This window comes from Canis lupus, chromosome 4, assembly GCF_011100685.1.
Source record: "Canis lupus familiaris isolate Mischka breed German Shepherd chromosome 4, alternate assembly UU_Cfam_GSD_1.0, whole genome shotgun sequence".
Lineage (NCBI taxonomy): Eukaryota > Metazoa > Chordata > Mammalia > Carnivora > Canidae > Canis > Canis lupus.
The window spans coordinates 7,919,240-7,933,929 of NC_049225.1; the positions used below are offsets into that span (position 1 = coordinate 7,919,240).

The following is a 14,690-nucleotide window of genomic DNA, read 5'->3' on the forward strand; positions in this document are numbered from 1 at the left end:
TTTCAAAGAAGTTGTCCTTCCATAAAAGTTTTGGCAGCTCCAGCATTTCTGTTTAAGCGTACTGTAAGTCAGCTATACCATTCAGGAGTCCCCAGCCTGGGATATAACTGCATGAAAATGAAGCCTCTCATCCTAACACCCACCTTGTTTCCCAGGACCTCAAGTGCAAGCATTTATAAAGGGACAGCTCCATCAGGGCCACTGAGGATGTCATGAACCCTTCCTTGAGGATCTTAATACCCAGAAGCAGAGAGAATTGGAGCTGGCAGGGGGCTTGGGAATGATCTAGTTCAATTCTTCCTTTTATACACACAGAAAGCATCTCAAAGAGTCCTGTGTCTCATTAAAGGTCACACACTGAGAAAGTGGTGGGTTGGTGTCTAAGACACAGGTCTCCCATATTTAGCAGATTCCTCCCTCTGGATCTGATTTAGCTGTGCCAAGGGGAAACACAGAAAGGGATTTTTGTTGGGCTACTCCAGGGTGGGAGGGAGGGGGGCTTCAAAATAATGACAGAAATAAATCAGAGAAGTGAACAGTGCCTGAAGATACCATCTCCTTTCCCTTGTACCCTTGGGACTCTGCGAGGTCTGCTCTGATTCCTAGACAGCTCTGCATCACTAAGGGGTTCTTCCTCCAGGATTCAGATAGATAGATATCAACTGGAGGTGATAGTGGCAGCCACCAGACAACCTGGCTTCCATGGTGAGCTGGGGATCTTAGGTCCACATGTCCATAAAACATAAGGCTGGAAGCAGAGGAAAGCAGTGAGTCACATTGGAAGGAAGCGAGTTTCAACTTTCTGAATAAGAATAGAAGAGCCTTGACCTCTCATCTCTTTTTATCACTTTGGCAGATTCCAAACTGAACATTCTCTGAACCATATCCAGCAGCTCTTCATGCACTGAGCTCCTCTTGGTTTGAAATCTGTAACATTTGCTTCCATTTTTACTCTTAAATTAAATGTGGAAAAAAAAAAACTCACAAAAAAACAACATACCAAAAAAACAAAAACCCCACATGACCACATGACTGACACTTGATAATAAAAATAACACCCACTACAAAGTCACTGGTATTCCTAGCTGAAATGGAATTTTGTAGGATTTGCAATTCTGAACGGATAAAGTACAGGTTGTCTGGCATTTCAAAGTGGCTTTGAAAACTCTCCAGTAATTTGTCCCATCAGGCAGTCTCTTCAACAACTCAGATTATGACTTTTCCTTTCTGTACCTCCATTCCCTCATTTAGCCCTAGAAGTATCTTTCCTATGGGCCAGAATGAAAGAAACTTCACTGGGTAAATGGCCCCTTGGCTGAGAGTTTCCCATTCTTTGCCTGGTTAATACCATCTCTCTCTTCAAAACCAAAACCCTGCAGATTCTACTTCTTCCAGGAATGCTTCTGGATTCCTGAATCTCCTATACCACCTCGACCCTGTTAGGGCTTAAGCATGAGATTCCTTTACTGGGCACATACCGGCCTATCTCCCCCACCAGGAGGTGGCATAATGGCGTCCTGCCATTTCTGTAGCCCAGTGACTACTGCCCTTGTGGAAGCCATGCTGTTTCTCAGATTGCATTACTCATGGCATCATCTAGCTGAATTGAGAAGGGCCAGACAGGAGGGATCCAGGGCTGCCAGACAGTCTTGTGTGCTCACCACAGCGCTTTCATACAAATGCATCTTTCATGGACCTCAGAAAAAGCCCTACATCTTCCCTACTATCTCTCCACATGGCTATGATTTGGGAGCACCAACTCAGCTAGACATTATTTCAAATATAATTTCTCTAACTCACCTTATGGTCAAAATCTGTAGACTTGAAAGTTTGAGCAGAAATTTTCAGCTGTGTTGAATCAGAGCTGTTGTCAAATATCTGTCCTACCCAACAAACTCGGGACGCATGATTTAAAACAGAAAAGAGGATTTCCTTTGTTGGGCAGGATTTTCCCATTAAAATTACTTTCTACAACATTTGTTGACAAAAATTTATACTCAGATCCCAAAATGCATTCAGTGCCTAGCCAGAACAGATGCCTAAACCTCAGAGTCTGGTGACAAACCTGAATCACACACTCCATGGCTAAGGTCTCCAAGGACTTTTTTACTTAGTGATAATTCCCATAAATAAGACTAAGTCCTTGCCTGTAACATTTGGAGAATATCAATATTTAACGTTTGAAAACTAGAGCCCATACCCAAAGGGTAGGGAATATATTACATCACAGTAATTGTTTCAAAATGAGAAAATATCTGGTAACAATATCCCCTAGGCTACACCTAGAGTGATCAGGAAATCATATTGATTATTTTTATTCTGGATAGAAAATGCATGTGGAACAGGAGGCCGTATAGATTAAATTGCCAGTTAGCAGATAATGTTGCCAATTTTATTTATGAAGGGGCTCGCACACCTAACAGAGCATACATTTCCAGAAATGTTATTCATCACTGGTGATCTGCCACAAATTTGAGCAGATGGACTACACCTTGGGTTGAGTCAGTAGATCGAGAAATTCAAATAGTTGATGTTTTTAATACTATCAAAAGGAGTTCCAAAGAGAGAGGCAGTGTGATATCTGAAATGGAAAAAACCTCATAACTGAAGGAAGGATTACTGCTACAATTTAATAATTACTCTGATACAATCAACAATGACTTTTGAGGTATATACTTTAGGTGGGAAATACACTGTGCTGGATGCTGTACTTCAAAGTCCACTCTCACCACTGCTATTCAACATAGTACTAGAAGTCCTAGCCTCAGCAATCAGGCAACAAAAAGAAATAAAAGGCATTCAAATTGGCAAAGAAGTCAAACTCTCCCTCTTTGCAGATGACATGATACTGTACATAGAAAACCCAAAAGACTCCACCCCAAGATTGCTAGAACTCATACAGCAATTTGGCCGTGTGGCAGGATACAAAATCAGTGCCCAGAAGTCAGTGGCATTTCTACACACTAACAATGAGACTGAAGAAAGAAAGAGAAATTAAGGAGTCAATCCCATTTACAATTGCACCCCAAAGCATAAGATACCTAGGAATAAACCTAACCAAAGAGGTAAAGGATTTATACCCTAAAAACTACAGAACACTTCTGAAAGAAATTGAGGAAGACACAAAGAGATGGAAAAATATTCCATGCTCATGGTTTGGAAGAATTAATATTGTGAAAATGTCAATGCTACCCAGGGCAATTTACACGTTTAATGCAATCCCTATCAAAACACCATGGACTTTCTTCAGAGAGTTGGAACAAATCATCTTAAGATTTGTGTGGAATCAGAGAAGACCCCGAATAGCCAGGGGAATTTTAAAAAAGAAAACCATATCTGGGGGCATCACAATGCCAGATTTCAGGTTGTACTACATAGCTGTGGTCATCAAGACAATGTGGGACTGGCACAAAACAGACACATAGATCAATGGAAGAGAATGGAGAACCCAGAAGTGGACCCTCAACTTTATGGTCAACTAATATTCGATAAAGGAGGAAAGACTATCCATTGGAAGAAAGACAGTCTCTTCAATAAATGGTGCTGGGAAAATTGGACATCCACATGCAGAAGAATGAAACTGGACCATTCTCTTACACCATACACAAAGATAAACTCAAAATGGATGAAAGATCTAAATGTGAAACAAGATTCCATCAAAATCCTAGAGGAGAACACAGGCAACACCCTTTTTGAACTTGGCCACAGCAACTTCTTGCAAGATACATCCACGAAGGCAAAAGAAACAAAAGCAAAAATGAACTACTGGGACTTCATCAAGATAAGAAGCTTCTGCACAGCAAAAGATACAGTCAACAAAACTGAAAGACATATTATTCCCTACAGAATGGGAGAAGATATTTGCAAATGACGTATCAGATAAAGGCCTAGTATCCAAGATCTATAAAGAACTTATTTATTTTTTTTTAATTTTCATTTATTTATGATAGTCACAGAGAGAGAGAGAGAGAGGCAGAGACACAGGCAGAGGGAGAAGCAGGCTCCATGCACCAGGAGCCTGATGTGGGATTCGATCCCGGGTCTCCAGGATCGCGCCCTGGGCCAAAGGCAGGCGCCAAACCGCTGCGCCACCCAGGGATCCCTATAAAGAACTTATTGAACTCAACACCAAAGAAACAAACAATCCAATCATGAAATGGGCAAAAGACATGAACAGAAAGCTCACAGAGGAAAAAAAAAAAAAAAGAAAAAGAAATCTCACAGAGGAAGACATAGACATGGCCAATAAGCACATGAGAAAATGTTCCGCATCACTGGCCATCAGGGAAATACAATCAAAACCACAATGAAATACCACCTCACACCAGTGAGAATGGGGAAAATTAACAAGGCAGGAAACCACAAATGTTGGAGAGGATGTGGAGAAAGGGGAAACCTCTTGCACTGTTGGTGGGAATGTGAACTGGTGCAGCCACTCTGGAAAACTGTGTGGAGGTTCCTCAAAGAGTTAAAAATAGATCTGCCCTATGACCCAGCAATTGCACTTCTGGGGATTTACCCCAAAGATACAGATGCAATGAAATGCCGGGACACCTGCACCCCGATGTTTATAGCAGCAATGTCCACAATAGCCAAACTGTGGAAGGAGCCTCAGTGTCCCTTGAAAGATGAATGGATAAAGAAGATGTGGTCTATGTATACAATGGAATATTCCTCAGCCATTAGAAATGACAAATACCCACCATTTGCTTCGATGTGGATGGAACTGGAGGGTATTATGCTGAGTGAAATAAGTCAATCAGAGGACAAACATTATATGGTCTAATTCATTTGAGGAATATAAAAAATAGTGAGATGGAATAAAGGGGAAAGGAGAGAAAATGAGTGGGAAATATCAGAGAGGGAGACAGAACATGAGAGACTCCTAACTCTGGGAAAGGAACAAGGGGTGGTGGAAAGGGAGGTGGGTGGGGGGTGGGGGTGACTGGGTGACGGGCACTGAGGGGGGCACTTGATGGGATGAGCACTGGGTGTTATGCTATATATTGGCAAATTGAACTCCAATTTAAAAAAAAGAATATATAAAAGAAATATTTTTTAAAAAGTCATCAACTGCTTTGTCCCTTTCTAAGGAACAGGATTAGGGTGGGGAGGGGAGGAAGCAGCTCCCTCTCTGGAGACCCTGCTCTTTGCTATAACCCAACCAGCTTACTTAGATCCCTATTTCCCTAGGCCATGTAATAAGGCATCCGCAGTAGTTGCCTATCCAAAAAAATATTTAATTCCTGCAGTTAAACTCACAGGCTACATAATAAAGAAAGGACAGGTGACAGAGCAGTCTTCCCTTATGGTTGGCAAGCCATCTGCATTTACGGATTACTTGAGCCTTGGCAGGATTTAAGTTTTTTCAAAAAGAAATTTTTAACTATGCACTGCATATATGCATACCTACAAAAAAAAAAAAAATGTGACTTGAGCCTCATGATGTTTGTTCCGCTGTTAAGTTTCATTCCCTCTCCTATAGCTTGAGGTAAACCAGATGTGATTACCACCATCCATGAGCTTAGCTGATGCATTAAAGCATTTCCTTAGTTTGGTATTAAAATCACAGCCTTAAATATGTTCCTTTGGGCTGTTTTCCAAAATATTTACTTGGCAAATACATTCCCAGAATGCTATATGGTTTTCTTTTTCTTTTCTTTTTATTGTCCACAAAGAGAGTATTTATCTATGACAAACTCCTGTCCATACCACGAATAAAATCTTGCACATCTATCTGAAATAGACTTTATAAGTATCTGTCTTTCCACATAAACACTCATTCTACAGGCATTAATGCCAAAGAGCAGAAAAACATGAATTAAGACACTGAAGGCATATCTTTACTTCTCCATATAATACAAGTATTCATCCAAATACCCAAGTTATATGGCTACACCCTGAGTAAGTGGTATTTCTTTTAAAAGCATCCAGATGTGAGGGGCAAAGAAAACATTTGAAATATTTAGATGTCTTTCAGTCAGAGTAAGCAATAAATTGTCTTCAAGTATCTGTGCACTAGTTCCAGAGAAGGTGCTGAGAAACAAGTTCTAAACAGAACCATTTAACAGAACAAAAAAAAAAAAAAAAAAAAACTGATAAAAGAAAGAATTGGCTGATAATTTGCATAAGCTAATTGGCCTATGGCTTCTGGTTTACATGAAGGGCAATCTTTGAAAAGCTATATTTTATATTACAGGATCATCTAAGAGAACTTGGATTGTTTTCCTTTTGGCACACATCCAGTTGAACATAAAAGCTGAATAAGGCCAAACTCTATTAGAAACTTCAAGGAAAAACCTAGGAGTAAATAATAGTCATACCATCAGCAAGTATTTAAATAATCTCTATTTTAACACAAGCATTGAGATATGGAGGACAGTGACATCAAATCCTAAAACCCTTTTGTATAAGGAAAACGAGAAGGGAACACGGTTGGGGGGATTCCACATAAGGAGAATGTGCTCGGCAAGATGTCTGTTGCTAAGAAATGCTGAACCACAAAGAGTAAAGAGCCAAGAGAAAAGAATCAAATGCTAACTTTCATCTGTGTTCATTTTAGATAAAAAAAAAAAAATTTCATTTCTAAATATTTTTTGTAAATTGTGCAACCACAAGACTACCAGAATTACTGTTTCTTAATGCCAGTCTTTCGTCCTGGTCCTGGATGGCACCCTTCACAAGGAGAGTATCTTCACGTTCTATGGGGACCCAGCCCCTGCTGTACAGGAGGTTCCTGACTTTGACCGCCCCGGCCCCCAACAGGTGAGAGCATCAGCTGCAGCCTAGGTATGACAAGGGGCAGAGGGTCAATTCATTTTCCAGGAACGTGAAACCCTGTATTAAAAAACAAAACAAAACAAAAACAAACAAACAAAAAACACACCTCTCGGCTACTGAACCACTGCGTAGTGGTCAGATAAGCCTCCTGTTAACAAACACCCTTAAGTTAGTCCTTGCCAGCGAGGCGGTGGCGATTCTCTATTGATCACTCGGTGTTCATCAGTGAGGGACAAGGAATCTCCAAGGTAAAGAGTCTCCGAGAGCCCAAGGCTGGTTTCCTCAGAAGCACTGACCTATTTTTAATTAGTGAAAGAAATGCCACAGTTAGGCCCTGGAGCACAGAAGGTGATTCCACAATTTTCCAATGGGAGGGAAAGCGGCGCGATCAGGGGAGTCCACTTCCCTTCCTTGGGCAGGTGAGGGAGGCTGACAAGCTGACAACGTTAATTAACAGAGAAGCAGCAGGAGCCAGCTAACAGCTGATGGTGAAGCCCCCTCCAACCTACCCTGCAGCGCCGCGGGGGCTCCCGCTCTCCACCTGCGGGGGCGGGGCCAGGAGGGCGGAGCCCCGGGGCGCCCGCGCACTTCCCCCAGCCGTGGGCCGGTGTTTGTGGCTCCTCCTACACGTGCCGGTCCTGCCTGAAATTCTGATGGCACAACTTAAAGAAATACAATGGGAAGCAATGGGACGTTTGCATGAAAGAGACGTCCCGTCTCCACAGACATCAAGTTGCGAACCTTGGGAAACTCAGTAATATTTAGGAGAGAGGAGAGGGGAGCCCCAGGGAGTGGTTGTGCAGGTGCGCACTTCCCGCCCACTTTCGAGAAGCCCACTCTGGAGAGGGCAGGTGAGGCGCTGCGCTGTGGCTGAGGTTTACCCATGCAAGATGGGCCGAGCGAAAAGGAGCCGGGTTTTGGAGAGACCCGTGCCACAGAACAAAGCTGCACTGCCGGGCCGCGGCTTACTGCGAGTTTCTTTCATGGCAGGCGACACGCTGCCTATTATTCCCGCGCTGCACGACACCGCGCGGAGCTCCGGCCCTTTTCCTGGCCTCTTGCAGCCTCTTTGGTGGCAGCTACTGGCTAGGAAAGGAAGCAGCTGGAGTTAGGAGAGAGTGATCCTGTCCAGGGAACTCCGCGGGAGGGGAGCCCACTTTGTAGTAAAAACAGAAAGCACCCCAGCAGGACAGGCTGCAGACAGGAAAGAGGGAATTACGCAGGTATTACGGCCAGGACGGCGAGTACAAAAGAGCGACTTCACAGCGGAGGAAGCCGGCTCACCGATTTCCCCAGCTCCTGTCTGGCCCCCGTGCAATTTCTGCACCGTCTGTAAACCCGGGCCAACAGCAGCTGATTGTTTCCAGAGTCCGCGGAAAGGCTTGCGGGCGAGCAGCTAGCAGCCGGGAAACACAACAGGAGGAGCGATCTTGCAAATCTGAGGACGTGCAAGCTACACCTGGCCCTGAGCCCTGCTGCCCACTTCCTCCGCCGCAGCACAGCCCCAAGCACGGGACTGTGCCTCGGGGGCCCAGCTGCAAAATGGGCAGCTCGGGAGGGGGGCCGTCGGCTCGGCTCGGCTCGGGGAGAGCTTTAATGAGCCACAGCACGCTCCTAGCAGGGGCGCACCTCGCGAAGGCCGCTTACGCACACAGCCGAGGCTCCGAGAATCCGGCTCCCTGTGGACCTCCGTAAGAAGTCAGCAATTTTTCATGGAGGATTTGGGTTATAAAGAAACTGCCTGCCTTCGGGCCGTCATGCTTCAATAGAGAAACCAGGGTGGGGATGGCCAGACCCAGCAGACAGTTCCAAAGTAAAACCAACTCCCAGCTGCAAAACAAATAGACACTTTAGCCACGGGATAAACACGCAAGTACCCAGACTTCAAGGACTCCCTGGAGGGGGGAGTCGGGAAAACTTAAAACACCTTTCTAAAAGAGATCCTTGATTATCGTTTCTCTGAGCCTTTGGTTGTCGAAAATACTCCATCTAAATACAAACGAGATTCTTCCTTTATTAAATCTTTCTTGTCTGGGATTATCTCCCACTCATTCATTGCTCTCTTCTGCTGCTTGATAAGAAAGTCAGGAATATATGTTTGGAAAGGTCTTAGAGATACCTGTGATTTGCCAAAAAGAGTGATAACAGACAGCCTCCTCAAAAAAAAAATTTTTTTTAAAGCTCTGCTATGTATTTTCTTAAGCCTCTATTGACTTTTAGATGCATTATTTTATTTAAATCCTTACAACCTCATGAAATAGTTTTTACTGTCATCATTTAGGGGCTGTGGGAAGGGGGCTGTTTAGCAGATGAGTAAATGCAGCCTGCAGATGGCCTAACTCGGGTCAGAGCAGAGCCTCTGAGCTTCAGGTTCCTTTGCCACACCATACATACTGTCTTCTGATAGCCCTGAGCCTAGTACCACTGATTCCAACATCGATACCCTCGCTCTTAAATAGGTGGATGTTATTTTTTTTAAAACTGTAATCACCTTTGTGAAGTAATACACAATAAAATTTAAAAAATAAAATCTTTAAAAAAACAATAAAATTCACTCTGGTGTAAAGTTATAGATCTATGTACATAGTCATGTAACTACCACCTCAATCAAGACACGGAATGGTTTTATCACACACACACACACACAAATTCCTTCATGTTGCTTTTCATGAACAATCTCTTCCCCTAAGCCCAATTCTTGGCAACAACTGATCTGTTTTTTGTTCCCATAATTTTTTCCCTTTCCCTTTCTATGTTAAGCCTGATATCTTAACATTTCTGCCACTGACAAAGGGCGTCTACCCTTCTTTGTGAATATAAACCCAGAAAAGAAATGCAGGAACAGTAAGTGGGCTGAGGCCTGGCACAGGACAGGAACACAGCAGTGAAAGCTAGCAAAATCTTTAAAATACCCTCTGTCTCCCCTATCCTGAAGAAAGCAGCAAAAAATTGTGGGAAATCCTCAGCATTTCAGTTGGTGGAGAGGAGGTGGGGGTTGGAAGCAGGGAGTGGGGGTTGGAGGTCCCAGAGCTCAGAGAAGCAGCCACTGTAGCTCTCCCGTTCTCTGGGTTACAATCTGGTCTTCCTCTTCACCAGAAACTTCAAGTATCATTCTGTGATAGGGTTCTACACTATTCATCCTTGACCCTACATTTCCTACTTTGTAGCTCTGTTTTCCTATAGTCAGATTGGCAGGTGCTTATAATCTTATGGAAGAATAATCATCCCCCAGAGAGCCTGGAGGGACGCAAGGACACAGCAAGGAAGGAAGGGAGGGACGAAGAGAGGGAAGGAAGGCGAGAAGCTCCTCCAACAGGTAGAATTTGCTGAATCAATCCTGACCTCCAGAGGGGTCCCATGCCCGAGCGGACCCCATCACACACCAGGCCTGGCTCCTGCCTGTCCTGATACTGAGCTCCAGGGAGCCTACTGTGGACAGCCAAGCCTTCCTTCAAAGCCTCTGACCCAGGGCCCACAGTATCTTCAGCCCAGGGCTGTGACCCCCCTTGCTTGGGTGGCACTTCCCTCCACATTAGAATCTTCTTTCCCATGGGCCAACTGTAACAGGTGGCGAATTTTCAATTACTCCACCAACAGAGCTGGTGGCCACCTGCAGTGTCTTGGCTAACAAAGAAGTTGAGATCATCTATAGCTCGATTTAGAGCCTAATTTATGAGGCCAGCAGGATTTCAGAGAGTGACAACAGCCTTTTTTCTCATAAGGTTATTCAATTCAAATATAGGATCAAGTATCAATTCTCCAAGCAGTCCAGAAGGCAGTGACTATAGCCCACGTTGTCAGTGAGTGTCTGCTCTGTGAAGACCGTGGTCCTACAGACACAACAGGCAGGCTTGCTTGGGTGGGCGACTTTCTGGCAAAGGCCTAGGGAGGGGACAGATCTTTTTTTTTTTTTTTTTAAGATTTTATTTATTTATTCACGAGAGAGAGGCAGAGACACAGGCAGAGGGAGAAACAGGCTCCATGCAGGGAGCCTGATGCAGAACTCGATCTCGGGACTCCGGGATCACGCCCTGGGCTGTAGGCAGGCGCTAAACTGCTGAGCCACCCAGGAATCGGGAGGGGCACATCTAATATCAAATGTAAGCCATGAACATGAAGTAACATGTTTCACCAGGCTTTTATTTCCTTTTAATTCAGAACACCTGAGTACCTGGCCAGAAAAAGAGCTCCAAAGCCTCCTGATGTGGTACTAAAATTGGAAAAAAAAAAAAGTTGCTTAGAGAACTTTCATTGAAAGGTGTCTTGTTAGGGTTGGAAGGGAAAGTGAGTGAAAGAGAAGGGGAGGTGGGGAGGGGAGTAAAGGGTGGGTGGGGGGAGTGGAGTTCTTCTCTGTTAACCTAGGTGTCAGCCTTGAAGTAAAATGTTAAATAAATCCACATTTTCATTATATATGTGATATATATATATATATATATATATGACATGATATATATATCATAAGTCAAGTACCAGGTTTTTCTTAAAAAATGAAAATAGCATATTACAAATATCCATTATGACCTTGTCTAGGCTAAAACACACACACACATATTTGAATGTTTGATTCTAATAAATAATATATAGATAGATATTCTAATAAATAATGATATATAGATTCAAATACATAATTAAATATCACGTCATATATAATAGTATATAAATGATGATATATGGCATATATGGTATATGTGATATATATATTAATTATATACCAGATTTATATTCTAACTCTATCCATTAAATTACAACACAGAACTAAATATGTCAAAAGTGATTCTTTTTGCTCTTCTATATTTTAAACTTTCACAAAAATTCTACATTATTTTGTGTTCATATTCCAGGGTTATTAACACTGTTAAAAGTTTGTATGGTTCAGTGAATCGCCCTCCCAATATTTATTGTTTCCATTTGGAGTGTGGCCTCAAAGTACCCCTCTGAGTAAGGCCCCTGCTGAGGCTACACAGATGGACAGACCTCTTTCTGTTCGCTGCCAGCAAAGTACAGAGCTGGGCTCAGCTGAACCTTCCAATCTTCAAAGGCTTGCAAAGGGGTCTTCTTCTCAACTTCAGAGTGGAGCCTGGGGGAGATGGCAGGAGTGGATGTACAGGCAGCTCCCCCTAAGTCATCTGTCTGCCTCTCATCTTCTGCAGATAGTATGCCCCTGGCCTGAAGCTGTAGGCCCTGGATAAGCAACTGACAAGCTTCCAAGTCAGCTTCCCACACTTTTCCAAGCAGTGGACACTTGCAGCTAAAACAGAGGGGAAACAAAGGCATGAAGATTTATTCAGTGATGTATCATCCTACCAAGTCAATAGCTTAATCTGGCTAGAAGTTAGCTAGTCATCTTACAATTAACAATTTAATTTCATATAGTGGTGAATTGTTTCAACTAGAAGGTATAGAGGGGCCAAATCTGGATATCATCAAGTTAACAGTGAAATAACTATTGGTCCTTCTTAGCTACTTGATCTGCAAAGACATCCAAGATCTGGTGTGTTTTTCCAGACTCAGTGTTCCAATATAATACAGCCACTTCTCATATCTGTGCTCCAGCCCTGCTGGCTTCCTTTGAGTCTTCAGACTTGTCCAGCTCTCCCAGCTAAATACTTTTTCATGTGCTATTTCATATGCCTAGACTGTCCCTCCCCCGCCATATTCACCTACCAATACCAATTCACCCAAGTAATGTAAATGAGTGAAGCAGTGCATGGGTAATACAAACCATAGCAACAGATATGCAGTTTCAGTGGCAGAAAGCAAGAGAGCAGAATAGACTCTGGCTAGTAGGAAGAACATATCCATCTACAGGGAGCCCTTCATCAGCTCAGGTCAACTAAAGGAGTATAGACTCAATGTTCAAAAATTTTTGATTTTTTTATGAAAAGGCAAAAATGTGGAATTTTATAGGAAAATATACATTTTTTTTTACCCATACATTCAGCTTCAGGTTGGATATTTTCTAGACATCTATCTTCCTTTTAATAACCCTTCCTTCTACTATGTCTAATCTACCATTGAACTTATCTATTGTGTTCTCAATTTTAGTTACTTTACTTTTCATATTCAATTTTCAGTTCAATAATTTACTATTCAGTTCAATAATTTTTATTTAATTTTCTTTTCAGTTCAATAATTTTTATTTAATTTTCTTTTCTACATTTCAGTTCACTGCTGAAATTATCTTCATGCTCTCTAGCTACTTAAAAATATTGTCATTACTTTAAAGCTATGTTTATAAATGATGAATTCAGAAGAAAAGAGATGGAGACAGAAACAACATTATTGAGATATTAGCTAAGGACATTAAAATCTTGACAAGGGACATCAAACTACACATTCAGAAAACATTACAATCTTAAAACAGGAAGAATCTAAGAAAAAGAAGAAATACACCTGGGCTTATCATAGTGAAACTGCTGAACACCAAAGATGAAACAAAATTCGTTAAAGCAGCCAGATTTAAAAAAAAAGCATTAACTTCAAAGGAACAATAATATGAGTGACAGAAATGGTACAAGCCAAGAGATAATAAAACAACATCTTTAAAATGATGTAAGAAAATAAGTGTCAATCTATAAATTACACAATCATTTTCAATTTCCTTCAAAAGTAAAAAAAGATATTTTCAGAGAAATAAGAACTGAAAGAATTCCTTGGCAACACATTCAGAAAAAGGAAAATTATCCCAGCTGAAAGCAAGGACATCCATAAAGAAATGAAAAACAATGAGCATAAACATGTGATTAAATCTAAGTACATTTGGATGTAAAAAACAGCAATAATTTCTTTTGTAGTCTAAAATATATGTCAAATTAAAATACATGACAACCAGTGCAAAAAGAAGGAGGGTCCTTGTGTTGTCCAGAAAGCAAAAGAGTGCTCATTTATATCAGACTTTAAAAAGTCGAAGATTTATATGCAATCTTCTATAGTAATTGTAAAATAGGTTAAAAGAATGTATAACTGACAAGCTCATACTATAGAGCATTTTAAAAATTAAATATACTTAATTGTTTAAGTATTGATTTAATAAAAGCAATAAAAGACAGGAATGAACATGATACAGATGGGGACAATGGTTAAAGTAGAAACACTTATATGCAAATATATCAAGATTTACATTAAATATAAATAGATAAATATATTTAAAAGGCAAAGATTTTAGACTAGAATAAAAAATCAAAATCTAATTATATGTTGCTTACAAAAGGCATATATTAAATATAAGGATACAAACAGATCACAAGTAAAAGGGTAAGAATGATACATTATCATGAAAGACATCATTAAATACAGTGATTGTCCTTCGTGGGAAAAGGACAGTCTTTTCAACATACTGTACTTATTTCAACTGAATATCACTATAGGAAAAAAAATCAAATCATGATTACTGGCTCACATTATACAAACATCAATTTCAGGCAGGCTGAAGATCAAAATGTGAAAGTTTATAACACTAAAACTTCTAGAAAATAATGTAGGGTAATATCTTTATGACTTCATAGTAAACAAAGGTCTTTGAAATATGAAAAGGACAAGCTGTAAAGAAAAACAAATGGTAAGTTTGACTTCAGTTATATCATGACATATATTCACCAAAAAAACACCATTGAGAGAATGAAATTATAAGCCACAGAGTGGGAGAAATTATTTGTAATGTGCATAACCAACAAAGGAATGATTTGAAAATATATGATGACTCCTACAAGTCAAAAAGAAAGAGATGGACAATGCACTTTTTAAAAAGGGCAAAGATCTGAACAGGCACTTCACAAAAGAGGGCATCTAACTGGCCAATAAGTAACTTATGAAAAGGATGCTCAACACCATTAATCATCAGGAAAATGCATATTAAACCACAATGCAATGTACTACACATCAACAAGATGGCTAAAATTTGAAAGTCTGAC

The 14,690-nt window shown here is 41.2% G+C and overlaps 1 protein-coding gene across 3 annotated transcripts in view; it reads right to left on the reverse strand.

Annotated features, from left to right (window-relative positions):
• Window positions 1-14,690, reverse strand: part of DISC1 (DISC1 scaffold protein) — a 347,001-nt gene that overhangs the window by 16,342 nt on the left and 315,969 nt on the right. The window contains exon 11 of one of the 3 annotated variants that reach the window (XM_038533906.1): window positions 11,755-12,028. The exons of 1 other annotated variant lie outside the window; for it this stretch is intronic. In XM_038533906.1, coding sequence (XP_038389834.1) covers window positions 11,755-12,028 — 274 coding nt within the window. Of the gene's footprint in view, window positions 1-11,754; window positions 12,029-14,690 lie in introns of those variants that run through there. One more of the 3 variants, XR_005357794.1, reaches the window with a different exon arrangement.